Raw genomic sequence first — 25160 nt, forward strand, 5'->3', positions numbered from 1 at the left:
GGTTTAGATGGCAGTGCTCAGTGTTAATGGGACTGACAGTAGTTTTAGATAAACCATTGTGGAATAGTGTCTCTGAGAATCATATATTATATGAAGCTCTCCTTGTTTCAGGTTTGGTGGCCAAAGGCTAAAACGATGCATAGGCTATTGATCTTGAGAAGCAGATTACCCGTGGAGCTTATGTGTGTGGAAAACATAGAAGAACGCACTTCACGTTTATGTGCAAAGCTACCTGTGATGAAAAGTTAGAAGCAGCATGGTATCAGAAATAGAAGCAGAATCACATCTACGGCCAAATTTACTCTTAGTGCAACATTAGCAGCAGAGTGGAAACATGTTTAGGAGCAGTATTCACACATAGGAAAAAAAAGGCATTTAGGTGTGAAATGATATCTAGGTTTGAAATGACATTTAGGTGAAAAATCATACTTATAGGTACATAATCATCATTTATGAAGCATCAACAGGGGTGTGCAAACATATATATATATATATATATTTTTAAAGTAATCTATGCAATAAACAACAAAAAGAAATATTCTCCCTACGGTCATGTGGTCAGTACAGGAAACATGTTATCATAAACATTGTGTTTTATATTTTCTGTGGTAGTAACATGTCACACATCACAGATCTATGGACTGCAAGGTCCAGGGAGCGGGGCAGCTCCACTCCTTTCAGGGCTGGTGCGCACCTGACTCCCGCTGGGCCCCAGCTCACCTTCTGCCGACATTTTCTGGGGACAGAGGCAGGCCCCAGCCTGACTTGGCCCGTCCCGCTGCAGCTGCGCCCCCGCAGATGACCACTGGTCTTGGCCCCAGCAGCCTCACCCCCGCGACCTCGGGCACTCAGCCTTCCGCGATCCTACCGGTGGTGTCTGTTTGTACGCGCCCGACCTGGGCGGTATCCCTACTTGTATCTACCCAATCTGGGGTTTGAGACGTGGGGACGAATCCGGCCCGGCCCACTGCAGCCTCGCCACCGCTGACGCCCACCAGACTTGCCTGCCACTGCCTAAACCCCGCACCCTCCTGCCCCAGTGGGCTCTGACTCTGTCGCCAGCCGCAGCGGGTTCAGGAAGCCGCCACATCTGATCCGGGGTGGGCTCAAGCAGAGCTTTATCATGGCCTACACACGGATCTACAGAGGCCTGGTCATGTCGAGCCTGACCATAAAATGGCAGCCTCATCTGCCTTGGCGGCCTAAATGACATCCCCCAGCTCCTTCCTTGGTCCCCCCCACATTCTCTTACCTCTGGCCTCTAGTGGGGATATGTTTTTCCGCTTCTTGACTGTGCAACTGTAGCACATGTATCTATTCTTAACTGTTTCTCCTCAACGCTGAGACTTGAGCAACATGGCTGATGCCCGGTGAAGCTGCCAGACAGCTAGAGAGGAGATTGGCCCTAGTTTCTCCCTTGACCATCACCTACCCAGCCAGACATTGGGCACAGTTCTTCCTCGTCTCCCGATATGGCTCCTTCCTCCCCTCCCTCCTACGAATTCTTAAAACATTGTTTTTGTTTACTGTACCTTACTATGCTATTGTAACTGATGTAACTTTAACGCAACAATCCTCTGGTAAAGCGCTCTAATACCTCCGGGTCTAGCCTGCGCTATATAAAACTTTTCAAATTATATCAAATCAATACTTGCTTTCCTGAATGCTGAGACCTGTGCAACATGGCTGATGTCCGGTGGAGCTGCTGGACAGCTTAAGAGGCGATTGGTCCTGTTTTTCCCCCTTGACCCTCACCCACCCAGCCGGACATTGGACACAGTTCCTCCTCGTCTCCCTCCTACAAATTCTCGCACAGTGTTTTGTTTACTGTACCCTACGTTGCTCTTGTAAATGATGTAACCTGTAACGCATCGATCCTAAATGTAAAGCGCTTTGATGCCGTCTGGGGTCTAGTTCGCGCTATATAAAACTTTATAATATAAATGTAAAAAAAAAATCTATGGGTGTCCCTTTGTAGTCATAAGCATTCTAGTAAATACCACTGTCATGAAGAGGAGTAGGCTGAAACTAATACATCCCAGTAACTATCATTCATGGCAGTCTAGCAGACGAAAACGTCAACATGGCATGTGCCACAGACCATATATTAAAGCTTCAGTATGTAATGCCATATCAGTAATTTCATTGTAAGCCCCTACCCATTTGTGCAGATCTCGCTTCCACAGGGTCTCATTTTTACCCTCTATTTTGGGATTCCATACCATGCAACAGCGACGCATCGGTTTATCAGCACTAGCCCCAGATACACAACCTGTTGGTTAACTTAGTCTTTTTCTTGAACAGTACTTCCATGTACCTGTTCCTGTTCTCTTGCGTAAATATGTGCATGGCACTGGGCAATCAAGGACGTTTTCCACAATCACAGCAGTGGATGATATATTATAGCAGTTGTACTGAAGCGTAGTCATCTTTTGGCCCAATCAAATCACAGTAGCAACATGTATTGGTACTGTTTCCCTACAAGTCATGCAGTAATAGCAGTGATAGGCACCGTAGCAGTAGGATTTAATCTCTGTCATAGTGATTACTAAGTCATTGGCTTCTCAGAGCCACAGATAACATACTTACGTTGAATGAAAATATAATATTGTCTGAGGTCAGGTAAAGTCAAGCATGCCGGTATGTCCCATGCGAGTCTGATCTAAGCCAAGGATCTTTGTGCCACTTTACCATCCCATAACAATTTTAAAATGGGTGCATTCAACTGTTTGGGTACAATGTCTGGAATTGCATACTTCGCCAAACATAAAAGAACCATTACCAACCTATCCATGGCGGACAATTCATTCAGATCATAAACCCTGTTTAATTCATGGCTAATGTGCACTATGCTACATTTACCGTCACCAAAGAGCAAGTCACTGCTTTGCAGGGGCGGCCCCTTTGGCTGTGCCCCTTTTACCCCTGCCCCTGGTACTGATGCTCCTGTAACCTCCCCTTGAAGAACCCTGCGTTGACTGCTGCTGGTAAGTGGTGGGTGGCTCAGGAGAGTTGGTTTTACGCCTCCTCTGTACTGAGGCCTGCAATAGGAGCATCGAGGGGAGAATGTTCGGAGAGCAACCATAGCCTTGTCTGTGTCAGTGTCTTTCTTGATCTTCTCGACTTGAAGCAACAGACAAAAAGCCAAGCGTGGCACCGAATGAGAATGCTGAAATTAATTCCCTTAACTGCAGTATCAGCCGCATCAAGGGCGCATTGGAGATAATGGTGTTAGATATGATTTTGCCCTATGAGAGTAGCTCATGTCCCCACTGTCAGGACTGGTGCGGGAAGTGCTGGAGAAGAACTTCCATCTGGTCCCTGCTGGCTCTATTTTATTGATAGAACTATCCCATCAAATTCGCACTCCTCTGATCCGTGGTGGATTACACATAGACCCTGTTGCCTGCCGAGGGAACCTCTTTGCTCTGTTTATCAGGGGTGGTGCATCACCAGTTCCTTGCACACTACTGCTTTGGCGCACTGTGCGGACCACCAAGGAATCCAGTGGAAGCTGTATGCGGATGTAGGGAGGGTCATTGGGTCTTATCCAAACTTGGTGTTAACACCCCTAGCTTTAACAAGCTCATTAAAAGTATTTGGTGTAGTTGTAAGCATGCCCTCGAGCATGGGTAGAAACTGCATTGTGTGCAGCGTGGTGGACAGCATCTCAAACAGGAAGTCCTGGTCTTTCTGGACGGTATGTAGATCACTCTTGTGAAAGGAGGCATTCCTATGTATCACTTTGTGGTAGGAAGTGGTGTTGACTGGTGAAAAGGTTTGGGCGGATACAGGTCCGGAACCGTGGCCCCCAGGGGACCCACACTGTAGTTATGCCACAGGTCATCCCTAGGCTCTGGGTCAAAAGGGACCTCATGGGGTATAACGGGTACAAGGGCCCCAATCAGAAAAATGTGGTGACTCCCAGGAGAAAGTGGAAGAGGTGGCACGGATGGTAGCGGCACCGGAGGTGGAGGAGGAGCAAGTGGAGGGGGAGATGCAGGAGGCTGAGCTGGCAGTGGACTGGTGTCTCTGTCCTGACATCTGCTGTACTCAGGAGAAGGTATAGACTCCAGGCAGGCTGCTCCTCAAAGGTTAGTTTCCTCTTCCTTAAAAGAGCGCCCTGCGCCTTAGGTGGCAACATGATTGAGAATTTCCCAGTCTGTGGGTGAATGAAAAGCATCTTTTGATGTGTATCAAGATCTTCTTGGAGATGTTGAAGCATACGCTGTTCTGGTTCGTAGGATCCCGCCGCCAAATGACTCAATGATGAAGGGCTCTACAGGCCTTTCAGCGTAGTGCTGGTTTTGGAGCTGTTAATTGTTTCGGAGCTGAAGAGGGTTTCTGTGGTGATTTCGGCACCGATGAAGGTGTCTGCAGAGAGGACTGAGAGGTTAGGTAGCGTCTTTGGTGCTAGTGGAGGGAGTATTATCGGCTCCGAGGCCTTCTGTCAGTGCCAACCAAGGCCCGCATGCAGATGTTGACCAGATACCTGTTGAGAGGTGTGTGGGATTGGCACCCAACCCAAGTTGGGGTGGTGCTTGGCCTGTGCTCGGGGTCTGTATGCACTCAGACTGGGAGGATGTACTCACCGGCAAAGCCTTCAATACTTGCCACACCTCCAGATGCTGCTGTTCCACGGTCTCTGACTAAGGCCTGAGTTCAGGACTAAACTGCAGAGTTAACTGAGTATGGATCAGTCTTCGGTTATTTCTCGACCTCCCGGTCTCTGAAGATGTCAGGGAGTCAACTCCTTCCAAGTGCTGCATTTTCCAGAGTGCAAGTCTGCGATCACATCGGTACCTGAGTGTCTTCGAACGGAAGCTGAGCAGGTTGAACAGGTGTTGGTGGGTCCAAGAATACTTGAAGTGACAACGAGGTCAGCACTGGGAGTCCTTTCGATTAGTGTTTTGTCATCGTCGAAGAAAAGAAGAGATGAGGCAGAAGGCCTCACATAAGGCTGAGCCACGGAGAAGTACATCGCAAGAAACTGGTCGTTGAAGCTCAACGGGCTGTGAGACCAGGTGAAAAATGAAACTAAGGTCTTTTCACACCGATGGGAGATGATGCACCGAATAGGCCTGACATCAAACATCAAGAAGCGTTATCCCGGAGTTATGCAAGGTGGCGTGTTCAAACCCGACACCAGAAAGAAAATAATCTAACAATGGAACTGATGCCATTGTGCATTACCAGTCACAGGAGTCACTATACATCAAGTCTCAAAAAGCTCCGTAGAAGAAAAACAAGTTGCACACATCCAAGCCCAACACTAGATGGAAGGAGCATGCAGAACATGTGCATCTACAGCTACACATGCCACAAACACACACGTGTGTGTGCACATATCTATCAGTTGTTAGAATGTCAAACGCATTGCAAAATACTGCAAAGCCAAACAGTCCGTGGTAAAGGTCAACACGTTATATTACATGCCTGGCAAAGGCATGCGTTGCAAAAGCGAGTGTTGTAACCACTGATAATCGACATAAACTCTGTAGCAAGACCTAATTAAAATGAACCTGCCATACCAACAGGGCTGTGCAATTGAGCCACGTTTAAATGTCTTTTGTAGATCTGTATCTGTTTGAAGGTGCCAGACGTGGTGAAGGCAGTGAACAACAATAACTCTTTTTTTGTTCAGGGAATTGTACTATAATTATAACATAGATATTTACTTCAAAAACGAGTGGCTGAAGAGTATTGGCACATTTATTGTTCTACATTCACATAAAACAGGCCTGCCGCCCAGTGAAACTGTAAATTGAAATTCAGTTGTAAACTGCAGTCCTTCACCTGGTCAGCTATGCCTTAATACTGTTCTCTCTGCATGGACATTCATAAATAAATATTCATGGGCTTGACATTCTGGTGAGAATTATTGGTCTCAAAATCTATCTGCAACCATTCTGCATGGCCTCGAAACGTTACGCTGATGTTAATAATATTTAATGAAGTAAACATATACCAGAAATTGGCCCCTTGACACTAGAAGAAAAATTACCATCTTAACTGTAAGGAGATTGCTTTTGAAAATGCAAAAGGTTTGCAGATTATGTCTGAAAGACTCAGGATCTTCTTGAAGTGAGTGGGAGAGAATTCCATGGCCAAACCACTGCAACTTTAAGGAATCTTCCCCAGCTAAACCATTTATGCATCCTTGAGACAACACGCCAACACAAATGGGTGGAACTGAAATTTACGACAGAGTTAAATGCGGTAAAGAGTAATTGCTGCAGAAAGATGGAGACGTGGTTAATTACTTTGTGTACCATACGCAAGGATTTGAAGATAATTCTCTTTCCCGCAGGAGCCAGTGAGACGAGCACAGTGTGGGGGCTAAAACGATCACTGTATTTTAATCCATTACAATCGGTACAGCTCAGCAATTGAGGGAGCCTCAAATACAGTCTGTATTCACAATTCGCTATCTATAGATTGACTGCCAGTACATACTGTATTTCCTGGAAAAGCATTCGAAGAGAAAAAAAAATGGAGTATCTGCAAGTGAGAGAAAACACTCCACCAAACTGCATGTTGATCCCAACGGTCATTATTTCACCAATTTAAACAATCTCTTTTGAAAATGGAGTTGGGAAGCATCACTGTTTTTCCATTAGATCTCTTCGGAAGGCGTCGTTTTGGTGCACCTGCTACCAAAGTCTTTGTTATGCGTATATTAAACTTCAGAAAGTTGGTTGTTATCCACTGATTTATCATTGCTAGACGGGAGAAAAGATACTGTGTGAATATTTCTGATGAGCATTAACCCAGGAAGAGTATCTGATTTTCATAAGCATAATTGTAAACTAACAACTACGTGCTCTGGGAGTTGTTACCCAAGTAGAACACATATATATATATATATCTATAGGTTAAGGTGGGTAGATCCCTGGGCACTATCCAGGACATTGGGTGGGATCTGGGTTGAAATAGATATCGAGACATTTTTGCTGTCTACAAGTCTGGTGCTCGGCAGTCAATCCCATGTTGTTTCAGTACCAAAGAAGGGAGCCATTGGACAGTTATCAGCTGCAGTGAATGGTACAGGCTGGCCAAGTAGAGCCAATGCCCTGGTGCACTTAATATCCGCCTTCATTGTCACATCACCCAGGATTGCAGTGATCACAATTTCTGCTCCATCCTGCTTGGCAAGAATAACTTTCTCTTAAACTTGTCGAAACAGGGGCAGCAATGTTCCAGATTAGCAAAAAGAGGCTCAGTTTAGCCAAATAGTTAAAAGGTTCCAAATGATTCAGTAAGTCCATCGACATTGTTTACTAGAGCACAAATAACACACAAAGCCACGCGTGTGAATAAAAACAAAAGCCAACCATAAAAGGGGAGCACAGTTTGTGAGATTCATGTCCAAAGGAAATTTTCAACAAAATAAGTCTGCTTCTGTCACTTACTTGATTTTCGACTGGCAGAACACAATCAGCATGCTCCGTAAGTTCCTTCATTGCTAAAACACTATTGTATGGTGACGTGATGACATCGTCCTCAGCAGAAGGATAAACGGCAGTCACAAATCTGCACACTTCTGGGAATTCATCCTCTAGCAATTTCAAAACGAATGTGCCAAGACCAGAGCCTGTACCTGAGAAAAAAAAACGTAAACATTTAAAAAACATAATGTGAGATTTATTCAATGCACGCACTGCAAGAAGCATTTTTTTTTTAGAAAAGTGTAAGAATAAGTGCGCTCATTAGAAGATCCAGGTGCTGATCTTATATGTATCTGGTATTAAATCCTGAATTCTCTTAAATGAGAGTGAACTTCTTGGCTTTGATTCGTAAGAAGGAGTCTCAAATATATCTGAATTTTTAGGTGTTAAAGAGATCTCTAAGTTTTATTTATTTGCTGCATATGAGAGCCTTTACTCAAAGCTACAATACCCAAGATGACAAGATAAAATGGAGGCACTGTCCCCTTTTTTTTTTTTTGTTTTTTGAAACCGTTTATTACAAAACTCAAAGAATATACAAAGATGGGCCTACAACCGTCCGGCCGGCCGCTAGCAGACAAAAGGAGCATATGATACATATTGTAGAGCGTGTGTTGCGGCTGAGGAAGATGCACAGGAGTTAGCAGCGTTGATAGCCACACCATCCGGACCCCACTGTACGGTTTCATTTTAAACTGAAAGAACAACCAGAAAAACAAACCCACAAGGCAATCCACAATCAGAAATAGCAGCATGTGCTCCCCTGAGAGGGGGACCCTACCAGTCCATAGGAGTATCAAGAAGGGGAAGAGATCAGGACTAGGGCTGGGTAAACTCAATGCCCGGAACAAGGAAGACGGGTCGGCTAAGGGGATGGGGCAGGCGACGGATCGGGCAATAACGGCGGAGCACAGATTCCCCCGCGGTAGGCGTTCCAGGGGCCCCATACTTTCACCCATTTCCCAGGCTTACCTCTCGCCACATACACCACCTTTTCCCAAAACATGCACCAATCCATATGTTCCTTCCAGGCCGAGACAGTCGGGGACCTCTGGGATCCCCACAGTTGAGCAATATCACGCTTGGCCACCATATATCCCAGAGTCACCCACCACGTCTGTGGCGCCGAGTAGTCGGTAGGTTCCCACACATTCAACAGGCATCTCCTCGCTTCGGGTAGCAGCACCACATGCGTAACCACACGCAGGACCTCATGCACACCACGCCAGAATCGCTCCACCTCCGGGCATTCCCACAATATATGCAGAAAGGTCCCCAAAGCGCCACACCCACGCTTACACAACCCGTCCACAGCATAGCCCATACGCAGGAGCCTTGGCCCCGTCATGTAGACTCTGTGGAGTATCTTGAGCTGGACGAAGCGAAGGCGGGCCGGTATGGCCACCTCTTTCGGGGAGGCCACCGCAGAGGTCCAGTCCTCGTCGTCCAGCTCCAGTCCATCGGCAACCCAAGCCTCACGAAGGGCAGTCAGCAATCCCGAGCGGTCATTGATCAGTTTTTTGTAGATCAGTGAGATCGTGCTGTCCGGAACTTGTCCATCCAGCACTCTATCCTCCAGGGGGGAATAGTCCGGGATGGATGCAACGCCCGGGAAGACGGAGCCCAGTGCATGACGGATCTGCAAATACCGAAAGTACTCCCTGTCATGCAACTGGAATTCCGTCTGCAGCATCTCGAACGTTTTAAATCCTCCCCTCGTCCAGAGATCCCCCACTTTGCTAATGCCTATCATGTCCCACTTCTCGAAGCCCTTCGAGGTCCACAGGGAGCCCAACTGCTCGGACGCGTATAGTGGTGATGCCCGGTTCAGACGGTCCTTCCACCCCATCGCCACATTAGCCGCGTGCCACACTCGCACCATGACACGCGTGGGGCCGGTCAGCCGAGCGTCGGGCGTGCTGGAGTAGAGCGCTCGATTATAGTCCCCACCCGGGAGTAGCATCTTATCCATTTCGAATGCCGGGTTTAAGGCGGGCCCGTACAGGCCGTGATTAATCGCAGCCAGCTGGGAGGCCCAATAGTATCGTTTGATATCCGGGAGGGCGATCCCTCCGTCATACCATGGGAGCGTCAGCTTCGCCAGGGCGATACGCGGCCTCCCGTCCCAGAACAGGCGGCGCTGCAAACTCTCCACCTCACGGAAGTAGCGCGCTGGGACGAGGTCCATAGTATTCTGCAAAGCGTACAGGAAGCGCGGCAGAGACATCATCTTAAACAATGCCGCCCGGCCGAGCGGCGAGAGCGGCAAGCGCCGCCAGCGCGTGACATCTTCCTTCAGGCGCTGGAGGGGGGGAAGCAAGTTCCGATCATACCGGGCCTCCGGGTCCAGAGTAATGAAGACACCCAGGTACCGAAATCCCTGCGGGGCGATCTGGATCGGACAGACCCGCGGGAGAATAGGAGCCTCCCCAGAGAGAACATACACGCACGATTTAGCCCAGTTGATGACAAGGCCGGAGTTACGACCAAATGAATGCAAAACATCAACCAGTACTATCAGTGATTTACGTGGGGAAGCTAGGTACAAGAGGATGTCATCAGCGTATAGGGATACGCGGTCCTCATACTCAGGGGTCCAACGGAGACCACGGATGGAAGGCTCCCACCGCAGCCACTCCGCCAGGGGCTCCAAGGCAAGCGCAAAAAGGAGCGGCGATAAGGGGCAGCCCTGCCGCGTGCCCCGGCCCAGCTCGAACGGAGCCGATACTCTACCGTTCACCACCACCTGCGCCAATGGGCCCGAATACAGCAATTTGACCCAACTGATGAACCCTGCGCCAAAGCCAAACTTCGCAAGCATCGCCCAGATGTATGGCCATTCAAGCGTATCAAACGCCATGGTGGCGTCCAAGGACGCCAAAATGGCCGGCTCCCGTATGTACTGAACACGTGCGAGCACCCCATGCAAACGCCGCAAGTTAAGGGCCGTGTTACGATGGGGAATAAAGCCGGACTGATCCTGGTGAACCAGTTCGCCCACCACGCCGACCAGCCGATTGGCCAGGACCTTGGCGAGAATTTTGGGCTCCGCGTTCAGTAGCGAAATGGGCCGATAGGATGTAACCCGGTCCCAAGGTCTCCCCTCCTTGTGGATAACCACGATTGTAGCCAGACGCTGGTCCAGCGGGAGGGAGCCCACTGAATGAGCCTCCAGGAACATCGATCGGAGATGTGGTGCCAGCGTATCCGGTCTCAACTTGTACAACTCGATGGGGAGACCATTAGGACCCATGGCCTTGCCGGAAGCGACCGAACGTATGGCGAGGGCGATTTCGTCGGAGGTTGGAGCGGCGTCCAACGACACTCTGTCCTCCTCCGAAAGGGAAGGCAGCGCGATATCCCTGAGCAGGGCACGGGAATCCTCTTCAGAGCGGGAAGACACCGGGGAATACACCCCACGGAAATAATCTGCGAAGCAGGAGACAATTTCTTCCGGCTCAGTAACACACACACCGTCCGTTTTCTCAATCAGCGGGACTACACGACTCGCTCTCTCCTTTTTGTCCAGCCACGCAATCAATTTACCAGCCTTATCACCCACATCATACAGTCTCCCCTGTTGCTCTCTACTGAGGCCCCTGGCCGCCTCCGTGACGAGGGCCCTATAGGCCGCTTGCTTGAGTTGGAGGACATGTAATACGGCATCCGTCACCCCACATTCTAGATTACCCTCCAACTCGGCTATCTCAGCTTCCACCCGGGTCACCTCCTCCCGCTCGCGCCTCCGGGTGTGGGAAATGAGGGACAGGGCCTCTCCTCCTAGTACTGTCTTGAATGCCTCCCACAGTGAGACAGCCGAAGGCACGGACCCCACATTCTCGTCAAAATAGCGCTGGAGGGATTTAATCAATTCAGCGCGAATGGTGGGGTCGCGCAGGTACCAGGGATTGATCGGGACCACCCTACCCTCACCCCTCGGAAAAAGATCCAGGTGTAACAGGAGCGGGGAATGGTCCGAGATACCCCGTGCCAAATGGCGCACCTCTCCCACCCTCCCAACATAGGCCGCCGGGACCAGGACATAATCTAGTCGTGAGAGACTACCATGGGCCCCCGAATGGAAGGTATACTGTAACTGCGTGGGATGTTTTAAACGCCAGCAATCCACCAATCCCAAAGTGTCCAATAGACCAGATAGCCACGCTTGGGTCACGATCCACAGTCCCGGAAACCACCGCATTGAAATCCCCCCCCACCACCAGAATCCCCCCCGGAAGGCCAAGGAGGAGGCGCCCCAGGTCCGCAAAGGTAGTCGACTGCAGCCCCGGCGGGACGTATACTGACACAAAAACGACCACTTTGCCCTCCATCCTTCCCACCAAGACCGCATAACGTCCCCTGTCGTCATGGAGCACCTCATCAATCTCCAGCGGGAGCGAGTTCTTAACCATGATGCCCACACCCCTTGAGCCAGACGTGAAGCCCGAATGGGCCACTAGGCGATAGCCACGCCGATTCATGGCGCAGAAGGAGTTGCCAATGAGGTGTGTCTCCTGCAGAAAAACTACATCGGGCGAGATTCGCTTCAAGAACTGCAGGACCACACCACGTTTAATCCTGTCCCCCAGTCCATTCATGTTCCAGGACAACAGAGTTAGTTCCCTACCCCCCATCATAGACAGAAGCCACCATTTGTCCCCCCGAGAGCACTATAGAGCTAGCACAATGATACTGTTGCCTTGTGGTAAAAACGAACAACACCCCCCCATCCCTGCCCACCCGCCCCAACAAAACTCCCCCCTCCCTGCACCCCTGCATGAGCCCGAACAGCCCCCCCAACGTGCAGTGTGCCTGTCGCCCCATATATATAATAAAAACTAGCTAAACCCCCTAGAGGAGGAAGGAGAACCCCCAGTAGACCCCACACAACCTCCATAGGAGGGGAAATTATACAGACAGACGCTTAATCGAGAGTGGCATCATTTTTGTCCAGAGTGAAGCCCAATATTACCCCCTCAGTCCCGATCCAGTGTGCCGTCTCCCCCCGCCCCCCCCCCCCCGCCCCCCAGATCACGATCCCCAGACAGAGTGTCCAGCCAGTCTCCGCCCGCTTCGGGACGATCAAAAAAGTGCGTGCGACCCTCTACCTCCACTCGCAGCTTGGCTGGGAAGAGCATAGCGTATTTAAGGTTCAAGTCCCGAAGACGGCGCTTGACGCCTTGGAAGCTCAGTCTCTGCTTCTGGACCGCTGGGGTGAAATCAGGGTAAAAGTTCACCTCCATATTGTCAAGCTTAACCGGCCCATGCAGTCTGGAGGCTTGCAGGATAGCGTCTCTGTCCCGAAAGTTGAAAATCCGGGCAATGAGAGGCCACGGAGGGGCTCCGACCTTCGGCCTTCCCCCGGGAACCCTGTGGGCCCGCTCCACCGCGAAGAATTTACTCAGCCCCCGTGGCTGGAGATGGGTAGCGATCAGGTCCTCCACAAATAGGTCCGCCGCCGCTTCCTCCCGTCCCTCGGGCACCCCGATGATGCGGATGTTGTTCCTCCGGGCCCGACTCTCGGAGTCCTCCAGGCGCCGATCCATAAGCGCGCTCGCCTGACTAAGCCGGCGCACCTCTGTTTGTAGTGCCGCCACCTCAGTAGTAAGGCCCGATGCGGTGTGGGCCAAAGAATCAACTCGGTCGTTGGTCTTGGAAAGATCGGCCCTCACCAGGCCAACATCCACGAGGACCGAGTCGATCTTCTGTGCCAGTGTGTCGAACCGCTGGCCCACCGAGGCCTTCATCTCGGCAATGGCGCCCATGACATCCCGCAGAGTCAGATCCGTGGGCAGGTCCGGGGCATCAGGAGGGCCCTCAGGGGATTTGTGCGGTACGCCGGGAGATCCCTTCTGGAGGGTATAGCGGTCCATACTGTTGGCCTGATGGGTGGTGCCACGCCGGGTCGACTTGGTCTTTGCCCGGTCTCCATCTTGTTTCGTGGCCATGGCCACCAGTCCCCCGGTCGCACCAGCCACGTCGTGAAGGGCAGGCAATCAGGGCCACAAGCTCCGGGGGGGGCCACCCCAGATCGGCGGGGTGGGTCACAGCCGGCAGGCAGGCCGAGTCTCCCAGCGAGACCACACCAACACAAAGAGCCCCGCGACCCAACCCTGCAGAGACGGCAAGAGGGTGCGAAAGCGAAAGCGAAAGTGCGGGGTACGCGACTCGCCAGGCCCGGCCCGCCGCTGTTGTTCACTTTGTCACTGGGTCACCCCTCAGCGCAAATCCGGGGTCTGGCGAGGAGAAGGCCGCAGACTTCAATCGGTGCTCACTCCGGTGTCCGAGGTCCGATTTGACAACGGGAAACGGGTGCCACCTCAGCTCAGGCTCACCAACACATTCCCCTCATCCGAGACAGGATAAATTCAGGATAGTCGTAGGAGGTTGCGGAGGTCCTCGGGAGCCTCGCACCTACGCGGCCATCTTGGTTGCGCGCTAGGCTCCTCCCCCGCAAGTCATCCTTTTTAAAATCACTGAGGTGAATTGGAACAATAGAGAGGATGTGGGGGAGGGTGTCTTCCAAAAGAATTCCCTGTAAAAAAAAAGTTTGTTATTTAGGCCAATGGTGGTTTAAGACAAAAATAAGTCCAACCAAGATTTTCTTTCACCGGAAAGGTATAGACTGGTTCTCTGAGCTTGGATGCTTGGTGACTGAAGTCATCCTGCACAGTTTAAAAAAACACAGGAATAGAAGCTTAATCAAATTTGCATCCTGGACTTGCACAGCCAAGATCTGTTGTTGGGGCTCCACCAAAGAACTTGCTGCTCGATATTAAACAACTGAAGGCAACATCTTAAAATCTCAAAAAAGAGAGTTTCCCAGGGACCAGAAAGGACTGGGTGTCAGATATTTATCAAAAAGAGATTCCTTTCGGTGTATTACTCTTTTAGTTGGTGACCATGAGGCCTACACATTTAGATCAATAACCTTTGATTTTTGACTGTGACACTGGACAAATATTATTACTCCAGACTAGAATATACTTTTTGTTACTCTCAAAATTTATTTTTCATAGGAAAACACTTATATTCAATAAAATCATATTTTAAAATTGCATTCAATATATACTCTGATTGGGTGCTCTGGTACACTCTTATATATGCTATCTAACAATTCCGTATTACGGTATCTGTCTCAGAGTCACACATAGTTCAAATCATGTACTTTCAAAATTGCAAATTTATACTCCACAACAAATGTCATACGGTTCACTATTGCTATTCACCATATACTACATTTCATATCATTTGTGTATTCTTCTATACAACAAGAAAAAAACAGTTACCGTAAAATTAATGGGTATAAAGTTCAACCTTGCTATTGGACATCTTCTGAACTGCATGTCTGCTTTATTCAGTCATAAAAATAAAATAGAACAGTCACCGTGTTACATTGGGTATACCTGCATTGTGCTTTTTGTTAACAATGTCCAATACAATATGATTCTTTTGCATAGTCTTTACAGAAAATACTTGCATTATAGCTACAATGCCATCCTAAATACATAATACCATTTTCATTGCCTATACTTGCTTATTTCTCCCCATTGGGGCCAGCCTTAATTTGGGTCGTGTTAATCCTGATATTTATTAGGGAGATGATTACAGACTTTCATATTACTATCCTATATTTCTTGGATGTGGTGGGGCAGAAATCTGCAGCACTATCTAATCATTCTGTCCCATTCCTCTCGACCGTTAAGTCCTAGATAATAAGATTTAAATTTGGACATATAAAACTGTTCTCTCTGTTAACGTTTTTTGTTTAAATCTCCTCCCCTTACTGAAATCTTGATCTTTTCTAAAATGAACCACATGATCTCATCCATATTGTGGTTTTCAGATGTCCAATGTTCAACCAAAGGAGCATTCTTTCTTTGGTTTCATATTGGGGATCGATGCTCCGTGAGCCGTAGACGCATTTCACGTCCGGTTTCTCCAATGTAATATTTGTTACAAGGACACAGCAATAGGTACACTACATTAGATGTGCGACAATTAACATGTTCGTTCATCCAATGAGTTATACCGTTGATTTCCAGTTTGTCGGTCTTAATGATGCTCTTACAGTGTGAGCAAGACCCACATGGCAGGTTTCCCCTAATAGGAGTATTATTTGCAATATTCCTCAGTCCCCCACTCTTTGGTTCTTTAAAGGTATGCACTAAATGATTCCTGATGGTCTTGTTCCTCCTGTATGCATATGTTGGTTTAGCCATTGGTATCACTCCTACCTTATTCAATATGCCCCAGTTCTTGTTAATCAGGTTTTTTACCTTATTACTAAAGCCGTTGTAGTCTGATACCATTATAATTCCATCATTACGATCATTCGTTTTTGTCGATGTCTCGAACAGACTATCACGGTTATAGTACTTGGCGCGCTAATATGCTTGTTTTAATAGGCGCTTATGGTATCCTCTCTGTGCAAGCTTAACTCTAAGGATGGCTGCGTGTTTTTCATAACTGGATCTATCACTGCAGTTACGCCTAATCCGTAAGAATTGGCTGAAAGGTATCCCATCTTTCTGGCATTTAGGATGGTAGCTGGTATGGTGAAGCAGGGTGTTATGGTCTGTGGGTTTTACGAACAATTCTACATTGAGGACTCCTTCTTTTTCATGGATCCTGATGTCTAGGAAGTCTACTGCTGATTGACTTTTATTTGAGGTAAACTTACGATTTGGATCCCCACAATTGATCCATTCAAGGAAGGTGTCTAAATCCCTTTCTGGACCGTCCCAAATGAAGAAAATGTCGTCTATGAATCTAGACCAGCACTTCACATTCTCAAAAAAGGGACACATTTCGTTGTAGATATGTTGGGTCTCAAATCTCCCAACATACAGGCATGCCAGGCTGGGAGCACATGTGGCTCCCATACTGGTGCCCTTGATCTGGCAGTAGTGATCTTGCTTGAATAAGAAGATGTTGTTTTTTAGAATTATATCAATGCATTCTATGATGAAGGTGTTTTGTGCAGTAAGATCCCCTGCCTCATTTCCCAAAATGTCCTCCATCATTCTCACAGTATCCTCTTGCGGGATATTGGTATATAATGCTTCGATGTCTAAGCATACCAGCCGTTGGGTGTCTTTATTGAATGCTAAACCCTCAATTTTAGAAATCATATGGGTGGTATCTTTTATATATGAGGGTAGTTGTGTGACCAAAGGCTGGATGAAGTGGTCCACATATTTGCTGAGAGGCTCAGTCAAAGATTCAATTCCTGACACTATAGGGCGCATTGGGGGTCTTCCAGGTTTTTGTGAACTTTGGGCAGCCCATATAGTGCTGGGACCTTAGGGTTCTCATTAATTAGGAATCGATATTCCTCTTCGCATATTATATTGTCTTCTTTAGCGAAGGTTACAACATCTCTAACTTTTTTCTTAAGACTGTCCCATTCTCTCACACTACTGGATTTATAGTGTGTCTCATTATTCAGTAGTTTAAGCATTCTGTTTTCATAGTCTTCAGTGGTTAACACCACTATGCTCCCTCCCTTGTCTCCTGGTTTTATGGTGATATCATCACAGGATGACAAGGACTTTAGTGCCTCCCTTTCCTGTTTTGATAAATTGTTTTCAGTCCATACTTGTGTATCTAATAGCTTCTCTAAACCAGTGGTCACTGCTTTCTCAAAGGTATCCACCTCTTGTCCTACCATTGCTGTATTGGGTGTCCAGATGGATGGTGGTTTAAGGCCCGATTTATTCGTGGTCTCTCTACTCTCTTTCCCTTCAAAAAACTTTTTTATTCTGACTTTTCTGAATAGGTCCCTCACATCCCTTTCTATGTTAAATCTACAGCCTATTGTGCTGGGGGCAAAACCTAATCCCTTCTCTAAAACACTAATCTCATGTGTTGTGAGTATTTTGTTAGAAAGGTTTATTATTGGGGCTTTAAAGGTTTCTTCCTCTATTTCTAGTCTTTGTATTGGGGGTGTCAGGTGTTCTAATTCTATTCCCAATCTTTGTGGCTGCGGGTCCGCATGTAGGGTCTCCTCATGGTTCCCGCTACTTGTTGGTTGCCCTGACGACCCCTCCCCGGGCTTTGAATCCTCTCTGTTGGCGCCTTTGTTGCTGCCCTAAAAAAACTGGTTGGTATTCCCTGTTGTTTGCCTGACCTCCTTCTCTTGTGTCAGTTCTGTTTCGTTGTTCCTGATTTCTTTCCCCTTCTGATTCAGAACTGTTGTATGACGTATCGAAGAATGTCACATTCTTCCTGTGGTACCTATTCCTATTGTAGGTAAATTGTTCACCATTGTACTCTGTAGGTGCTGGTTGATCATAATAGTCTTTCTGAATATATGGATACACAGATTCATTTTTGTAATTAGCTATGTCTTTACGTAGCTTGTTTGTCTTTTTGTTTATCATATATTCTTGATAGCCGCTGATGTCTTCCTTTATTTCATCTAATTTTTTCTTCGCGTCATCTAGCGCTGTGCTTTCGTTTAGTTGTTTCTCAAGGGTCTCGATCTCCTCCCTTTCTATTATAATAATGGCTTGTGCGGTTTCTATTATGAGCAACATCCAATCGCGACTACATCTGTTCGCGATTAGTGTCCAGCTTTCCTTGAACTTCTCATTATTCACGAATAAACCCGGTTCGTTTCTAATCTGAAGTCCTACAGGTATAATGCCCTTCCTGCAATACTGAATGATAAACTCAGAATGTAATTCCGTGCGTATCATTTTTTTCTTTAGGTTCCAAAGTTTATTCCACCTCTCATCATCGTTTTTTGTTAATGTCATGGAATTAATAGTTTTTGATGAATCTCCTATCAGTTGTTTAAATTGGTCTTCTGAGAAGCCAAACGTGCGTAAAGTGTCCATTTTATAGGGTAGCGCCCACTCTCCAGCTGCAAGAGCTGTAGAACAATCTCAAAAAAGAGAGTTTCCCAGGGACCAGAAAGGACTGGGTGTCAGATATTTATCAAAAAGAGATTCCTTTCTGTGTATTACTCTTTTAGTTGGTGACCATGAGGCCTACACATTTAGATCAATAACCTTTGATTTTTGACTGTGACACTGGACAAACATCTTAAAGACACGTCTGACAATGCATTTAACGTCCACAATTCCGCTTCCTCTCCTATAACTCGCTGGCTTTAAGCTTGCCTTTGACCAAGTAGCGCTCTACTGCTTTTTGGCTAGGTTTGTACTATAGAAATAACATACATACATTCAGCCTGCCTACACTTCATTTTGCTTAGATCATCTGCACAATGCCTTCTTTAAAAGAGTAGATATCAACTTCTGAAAGTATTTAAATAGTGATTGAGAGGCACAAGGAGTGTAGGTTCCTGCTAAAAAGTAGGATCAAACCCTGTGTAGGCCTTATGAAAAGCACCCACCTTCTTGTCGCCAGGATCCCAAGGAGCAGTGTCATCTGGGTAAATGCAAACCATTCCAATTGGTAGGCCAGCTTAGGATCAACTTTATTTAACTGCAGGAATTCTGATGCTCCTCTGACCAGTTGCTAGAGCTTAGTAAAAAAAGAACTGGAGATGTACGCTTTATCCAAGCACATTCATTCAGGCCTAAAGACGTTTTTAACCGCTGAATGCATTGGCACTTTTACTGTGAACAGTGACTGAACTCCTTAGGACCTCGGTCCCAGTAGAGATTGGTAGGGCTCAGGCTCTCGGAGCCTCAACTTCTCCTTTAGGTAGGACAGAAAAGCGAACACGGTTTTCTTCCTAACATATTTGCCCTGAGGTTCTGGATGCAGCATTTTCTCTACCAGGATTGGGGAGATAGAAGATGAATCTGATAAAGAGGTAACACGCTTGAATGTCCCTGTCAATTCTTGTCTTCTTTTCCTTCAAGAATTCTGACAGGCTCTCCTTCACCTGGAACTACATCAAGTACGGAGGGGTTCCCCTACATTCCCGGAAAGGGAAGACTATCTTCTCATTATCTTAAACATCATTTCCATTACAATGGCAGCACAAATATGCCCTGCAACATTCTCCTTTGTGCAATCATTATTACAGGCCAATTCAACAAGAAACCTAGACAAGGAATCAACCTCCTGTGAAGTTACTGACCAAGCACCAATGAAACTATAGGGAGCAGGGGGCACTGAATTGTTAGCCTTAGAAAGGAAACACTGTGCTACTATGGGAACACAATCTACCATGGATCAGTCTCCAGTCCAAGATTCCGGGTGGTCAACAGGTGCACCATACATCATAACATTCACATATTCAGAGAGTGCATTGTCTCCTTGCTACATATCTCCCCATTTTCTTGTGGGAAGCATACTGATAGGATGATGAGCCACAACTGCCTGGAACTCTTCAACAGGAGCACGCTTTAACAGCAATCTGGAAAAGGTTTGCAGGACTCCAACTCTGTCTCCTCTAATAAACTACCACAAAAGAGATAAACACATAAAGTAGCACCCTATCCACACACCCCTATCACCCCCTCTCACTTCCCTCCCTCACCATGAGGAATTTCAATCGTGCTATGCTCTGGCTGACCAAAAACCTATCTAGCCTTATCTTTCTGGATTGCCATCACTACAAAGGAAACTAATCAGAGACTTCAATCATCACACTGTCTTCAACACCTTAACCCCTTCGGCGCTCATGACGGAACGGTTCCGTCATGAGCGTCGGTTGAGCTGTGCTCATGACGGAACCGTTCCGTCATGACCACGCCCGCGCAAGAAACGGTCAGCGCTCAGCGGGAATCGGCGCCGCATGGAAGGGGTTAATTTGTCCACTTCAAACCACAACAGATACAAACAAACAGGAGGGTGGGGAGAGAAGGTGCTCAGTCAGTCAGTCAATTTACTTTATTCGATGCTTACAATATAAGATCAGAAAAGTACAATAAAAAACATCTATATATAATACACATACGAATAAAAAGATAAAAAAGATAAAAACGTCATAACAAACACCATTAGGGAACAGTTAGTAAAAGCCAGCTGATGGGAACTGTTTAGAATTAATACTCATGTATAGTGCAATTTCCTAATTCTTCGTGATTGGATTAAAAAGGACGCCACAGAAAAACAGACCATAGGATTAGGCAAAGATTGCAGAAAATACATTGCGACACGACATTGTTTAAAATCATATTTACGCATCAGGAACAAAATAAATCTTTTACGTGGTTCTGCATACAATTTGCAAAAAAAGAAAACATGTACATTTGATTGTGCAGAAACACCATTGCAAGGACAGAATGGCAATTCATTTACGGAGTAAATTCCAGCTGGATGGGCCAACATGCATAGAATAGAATTCAAACAAAATCTAATTAGAAAAAATCTGTGACGTGAATTTGTCACAGTAAAAATATAAGATGTTGGCCCTTTCTGTACCATTGGGCTTTCAAAATATGCTTTGACCGATACTTTTGTACAGTTTGCTTTCAGTCTTGCTTCAGCCCTTAATTTGAGAAAACGGGATTTTATCTCTCTTTTTGGAAAATTCACACAGTCGCTAGGGACAGAGAATAGACGTTCTAATCCTAAAGATGAAAAAGTAGATCTAATATAGAAAATCCATGGGAACTTGTCGGCATTTTCCAGGGATAGGCAGTCTTCAATTAACTTTTGTGTGATATGGATAGATTACCTTTTCCATATGAAATGCCACAAATTATCCGAGCCAAAGCAATTGTGTCGGTCACATAAGGAACATCCAATTCTGCATGAGCAATAAGACTGGAGCAGCTTACGGGGAGGCCCACTAGTTTTTTCCAAAATGTTTCCTTCATTACATGTAGGGCGGGAGGTGTTAATTTGCCCCAAATGCCTGCCCCGTAGGTTGCTACCGAGACTGATTTTGCTGCATAAACTTTTGTTGTCATGTTAATGGGTTTTACTCCCAATTTTTTAATAAATGAGTGTAGGGCAATAATGCTTCTCTCAAGTGATAAGCCTCTAGTAGCAAGCATATTTGACCATGATAATTGCCTATCAAATGTTACACCTAGGTAGGAAAAGTTATCGGTATGGGCTATTTTCTGTCCTGATATATGGAAGTTTGGGATCTTCCTATTTTTACGACCAGTAATTAAAATTAAGGACTTGGCCTCATTGGTTTTTAGCCCCAGTTTTGACATATAGGATACATAAGTATCTAGTAACTTTTGAAGGGCAAGGCCTGTGCGGGCAATTAGCACCACGTCATCAGCATAGAGGAGAATTGGAGTGCAAACATTATTAACTTTGGGGACATCTGGTATTGAGTCCAGCAGGGGAGCTTCCACCCCATTGGTGTAAATAGAAAAAAGAAATGGGGCAAGCACACAACCCTGCCGGATACCCCTGTTAATTGGAAACAACCTGGTGTACTCCCCCTCTCTCCCGTATCTGACGCAGGCCGTGGCTGATGAGTAGAGCTGTCTAATAAAAGATATAATAGCCTCATCTATGCCCATTTCTTCCATTATCCTCCATAGATGTTGATGTGCCACGCAGTCAAACGCTGCCGAGAAGGTACTCATTTACTGTCATTACAGAATAATGGGGGGTAGGGGTTAGGAAAAGAGGGCGAGCTATGTTACAAAATTGAGGTTTTATGCAGCTAGATGTCCATCTTGTGACATGTCTTGCATCACTCTGTAAGGCGTGAAAGAAAGAAAATGACAATATTGAATGCCAGCATGGTCAGGCTGTATGTAAATGTGTATGTAAGTGTGATAATCTAACAATCACATATGCAATCATATTTTCTGGTATCTGTCCTCTAAAGAACAGTCATTCAGTCAGACATATAATAATCAATCTTGCCACCACAAAGAATAAGAAAAATGATTGCTATATTTATTTCCACAAATGTAAACAGTCAGAAGAAACACTTCCTGTGATAAGCATGAACTAAAGTTACCTCCTCCCATTGAATGAATAACGAAGAAGCACTGCAAACAGTCACACTGTTCTGCTGTCCGCCGTAGATTGTCCACGATTTGTTCTCGGTACTGAGATCCATAGAGCCTGTTACCCACAGCCCTGGAGAGGAAATTAAATGACAGCAACAACTTCCATTTACTTTATGTAAAGGTTTGCAATGATGTACTCATTTTTTTTTTTAAATCTGCACTTTGAGAGTAGGGTTTACAAGTTGCTGCCTGTCACATAACATTTTTTCTGCCAGCAGAGCACCACACACATGCTCTCAAAACCAGCACCTTCATCTCCAAACCTCCTCAGGTTCCCTTCACAACATCAAGCTTCTAAGGAGGGGGTATTTGTTTGCTTATTGGTAGACACTATTCACATTTGTCAGCTTGGGTACTTTAGTGGTGCAATGAAGGGAGCCCTTTCATATCTGTGGCAACTCAGGGCAACTGTTTATTGCAAAGACTACCAGTTATTCTTATTCCTCTTAGCAGGGTCTCTCTGAATAAATAAGTGTGAACTGAAATTGTGACCCACATTTATCAATATTTCATGTGATGCAGTAAGCCACCTTGCTGCGATCTGTGAAAGGGACAAGAAAGGAAGGTGCCATACTTAACATTTTATGTGCATTCCTGCTCTCTGCCAGCACTGACGCACAAACAGCTACCTAGTGCCAATGCAGGCACCCTTGCACCATAATGATCTTGGACTAAATCCATTGTTTTTTTGCTCAACCCCCCACCCCAGTTTGGACCTAGCTATATGCAAATCAGCCTTGACCCTACTCCCCATGGGATCAGTCCAGCCAGAAATGCCAGGCCGGGGCCTCCCTGGACCGGAAACAAGCATCCTAGGACTGGTTTCAAAGTATCACCACTTATCAGCCAGGATAGCTTGAATACAGTGGCATGGTGAGCACGGGACCCATATCTGGGCATCACTGTCCCACTTGGGGTGACAAATGCAAAAAAATCAAATGATGAATGGAACAATGCAGCACATGCAGAAAGAGGAAACAACAAGAAGAAATAAAGATATCTGTCCTTGTTGCACCTCTGGTGGCGAGATGTAAAATTTGGACACATTCCCAGGTCTAGCAGTGTTGGTAAATCTGGGAATGTGTCAGGCTGCATGGGTGGATGCGTGGGAACACCCACGCTCCCATGGCACGCCTCCTTGCCGCAGCGCAATGCAAAGCAGCGATTTGCACTACCTTGCATAATTCTACATTTATCAAGCAACGCAGAGCCACACAAGGCCTCGCATGGCTTGGCAAATCTCATTTTGGTTTTGCGTCACCCTTGTATCCCCTTGTGCCTTTGGAAGGGCGACGCAAAACCTTATTAAATATGGGCCTGTTTTCTATATCAGTTAATATGTGACACACTTCACACATGTACGGGTACAAGCAGCTAATTTCGATACGTTGTCTCTTGCACATTCCAAATGAAATAGTATTGGCAAAGCTTTTACTAAATGTAATCATTTTAGCTAGACCCACTAATGTTAGGTAAAGTAAGGACATTCTCTAACAAAGAATGCACTCTGAGGCAAGTGTCCATTCTCTGGGCATTTTCCACAGCCACGCGATTGTGAAATTTGATGGGCTGTGTCTATAATGTACTTCTGCTTACTCTGATTTAGAAAGGATTTATTAGAGTGGCAGCTTAATTTTGACAATATTAATAAAATCAATTATAACTTTTTTTTTACAATGCTTTAAATTGGACTAATGCAAAAAGAACAATTGATGGACAGAATGCAGAACAATGTCATACATTCACCCCAGTACAGAGATCTGGGGCGAAATCCATTGTGTTTTTTGCTCACCATGCCATTCCAGTTTGGACCCAGCCATATGCAAATCAGTCTTGACCCTGCGCCCAATGTGAACAGTCCAGCCCAAACTGCCAGGCCAGGTTCTCCCTGGACTGGAAACAAGCATCCTAGGACTGGTTTCTGGCTTTCAGCCTTCATCAGCTAGGATAGCTTGACTCCATTGGCATGGAGAGCACAGGACCCACGTCTGGGCATACCCGTGCCAAACTGAGTGACAAATGCAAAAAGAACAATTAATGGACAGAATGCAGAACGATCTGGACCTTAATCCATCGTTTGGACTAATACATCGTTTGGACTAATATATCTTCTGAGCACCATTATGTGATAGTTAATGTTTCGAGTACTTTACCCTCATACATTTTTTCCTATCTTTTTTTTCTCTGACCTATACAAGAGATTTGTTTCAAACTTACATGTGATAAGGAGAAATGTAATTGCTTTTTATGAGTTTTGAAGTTTTATCGTATCCTTTTGCCAATTTTTTTTTCCTTACAGTTGATCTAGTGGCAGAGAAAGTGAATGGGGGAAAGGGAGATGTATTAAACTGGGTTATTAGTTGCCAAGGGTGTAAGTCTGCAATTGTATTTTCACTGCAAACCAAGTAGCCTATTGCACACTTGACTCTCAGGGTTGCGAAGCAGAGCAGTTCAAGGCCTACTCAGAGGAGGTGGTGTGGGCTAGTAACTCCAGCTCGCTGGTAAACAACAACTCTCGAATCATTGCCAAGTCAGTGCTTTTTCTTTAAAAATGCAAATTACTTTTATCACACACACTACTAAATACTACCCATTAACTATAAAGATGTACAATCAGGTACATGGGAATATCGTTGGTGACATCCTCATATCACACCCCTAGTAGATCCTGAAGCCTATAATCACAATACCCCCACTTATACTAATTGCAACATCACAATATAAAGGTTATCAATAAGTCAGGACTATTAGCTTTGTCAAGGTATCACCACATTAGTAAAGTCAGTCACATCTTATA

At 46.2% G+C, this 25160-nt stretch overlaps 1 protein-coding gene across 3 annotated transcripts in view; it reads right to left on the reverse strand.

The window, feature by feature from the left end:
- Positions 1-25160, reverse strand: part of TUBE1 (tubulin epsilon 1) — a 129318-nt gene that overhangs the window by 23609 nt on the left and 80549 nt on the right. For all 3 annotated transcript variants that reach the window (XM_085611377.1, XM_085611376.1, XM_085611378.1), the window contains 2 exons: positions 22312-22433; positions 7413-7600 (listed from right to left, as the gene is read on the reverse strand). In XM_085611377.1, coding sequence (XP_085467503.1) covers positions 7413-7600; positions 22312-22433 — 310 coding nt within the window. The remainder of the gene's footprint in view (positions 1-7412; positions 7601-22311; positions 22434-25160) is intronic.

This window comes from Triturus cristatus, chromosome 6, assembly GCF_964204655.1.
Source record: "Triturus cristatus chromosome 6, aTriCri1.1, whole genome shotgun sequence".
Taxonomy (NCBI): domain Eukaryota; kingdom Metazoa; phylum Chordata; class Amphibia; order Caudata; family Salamandridae; genus Triturus; species Triturus cristatus.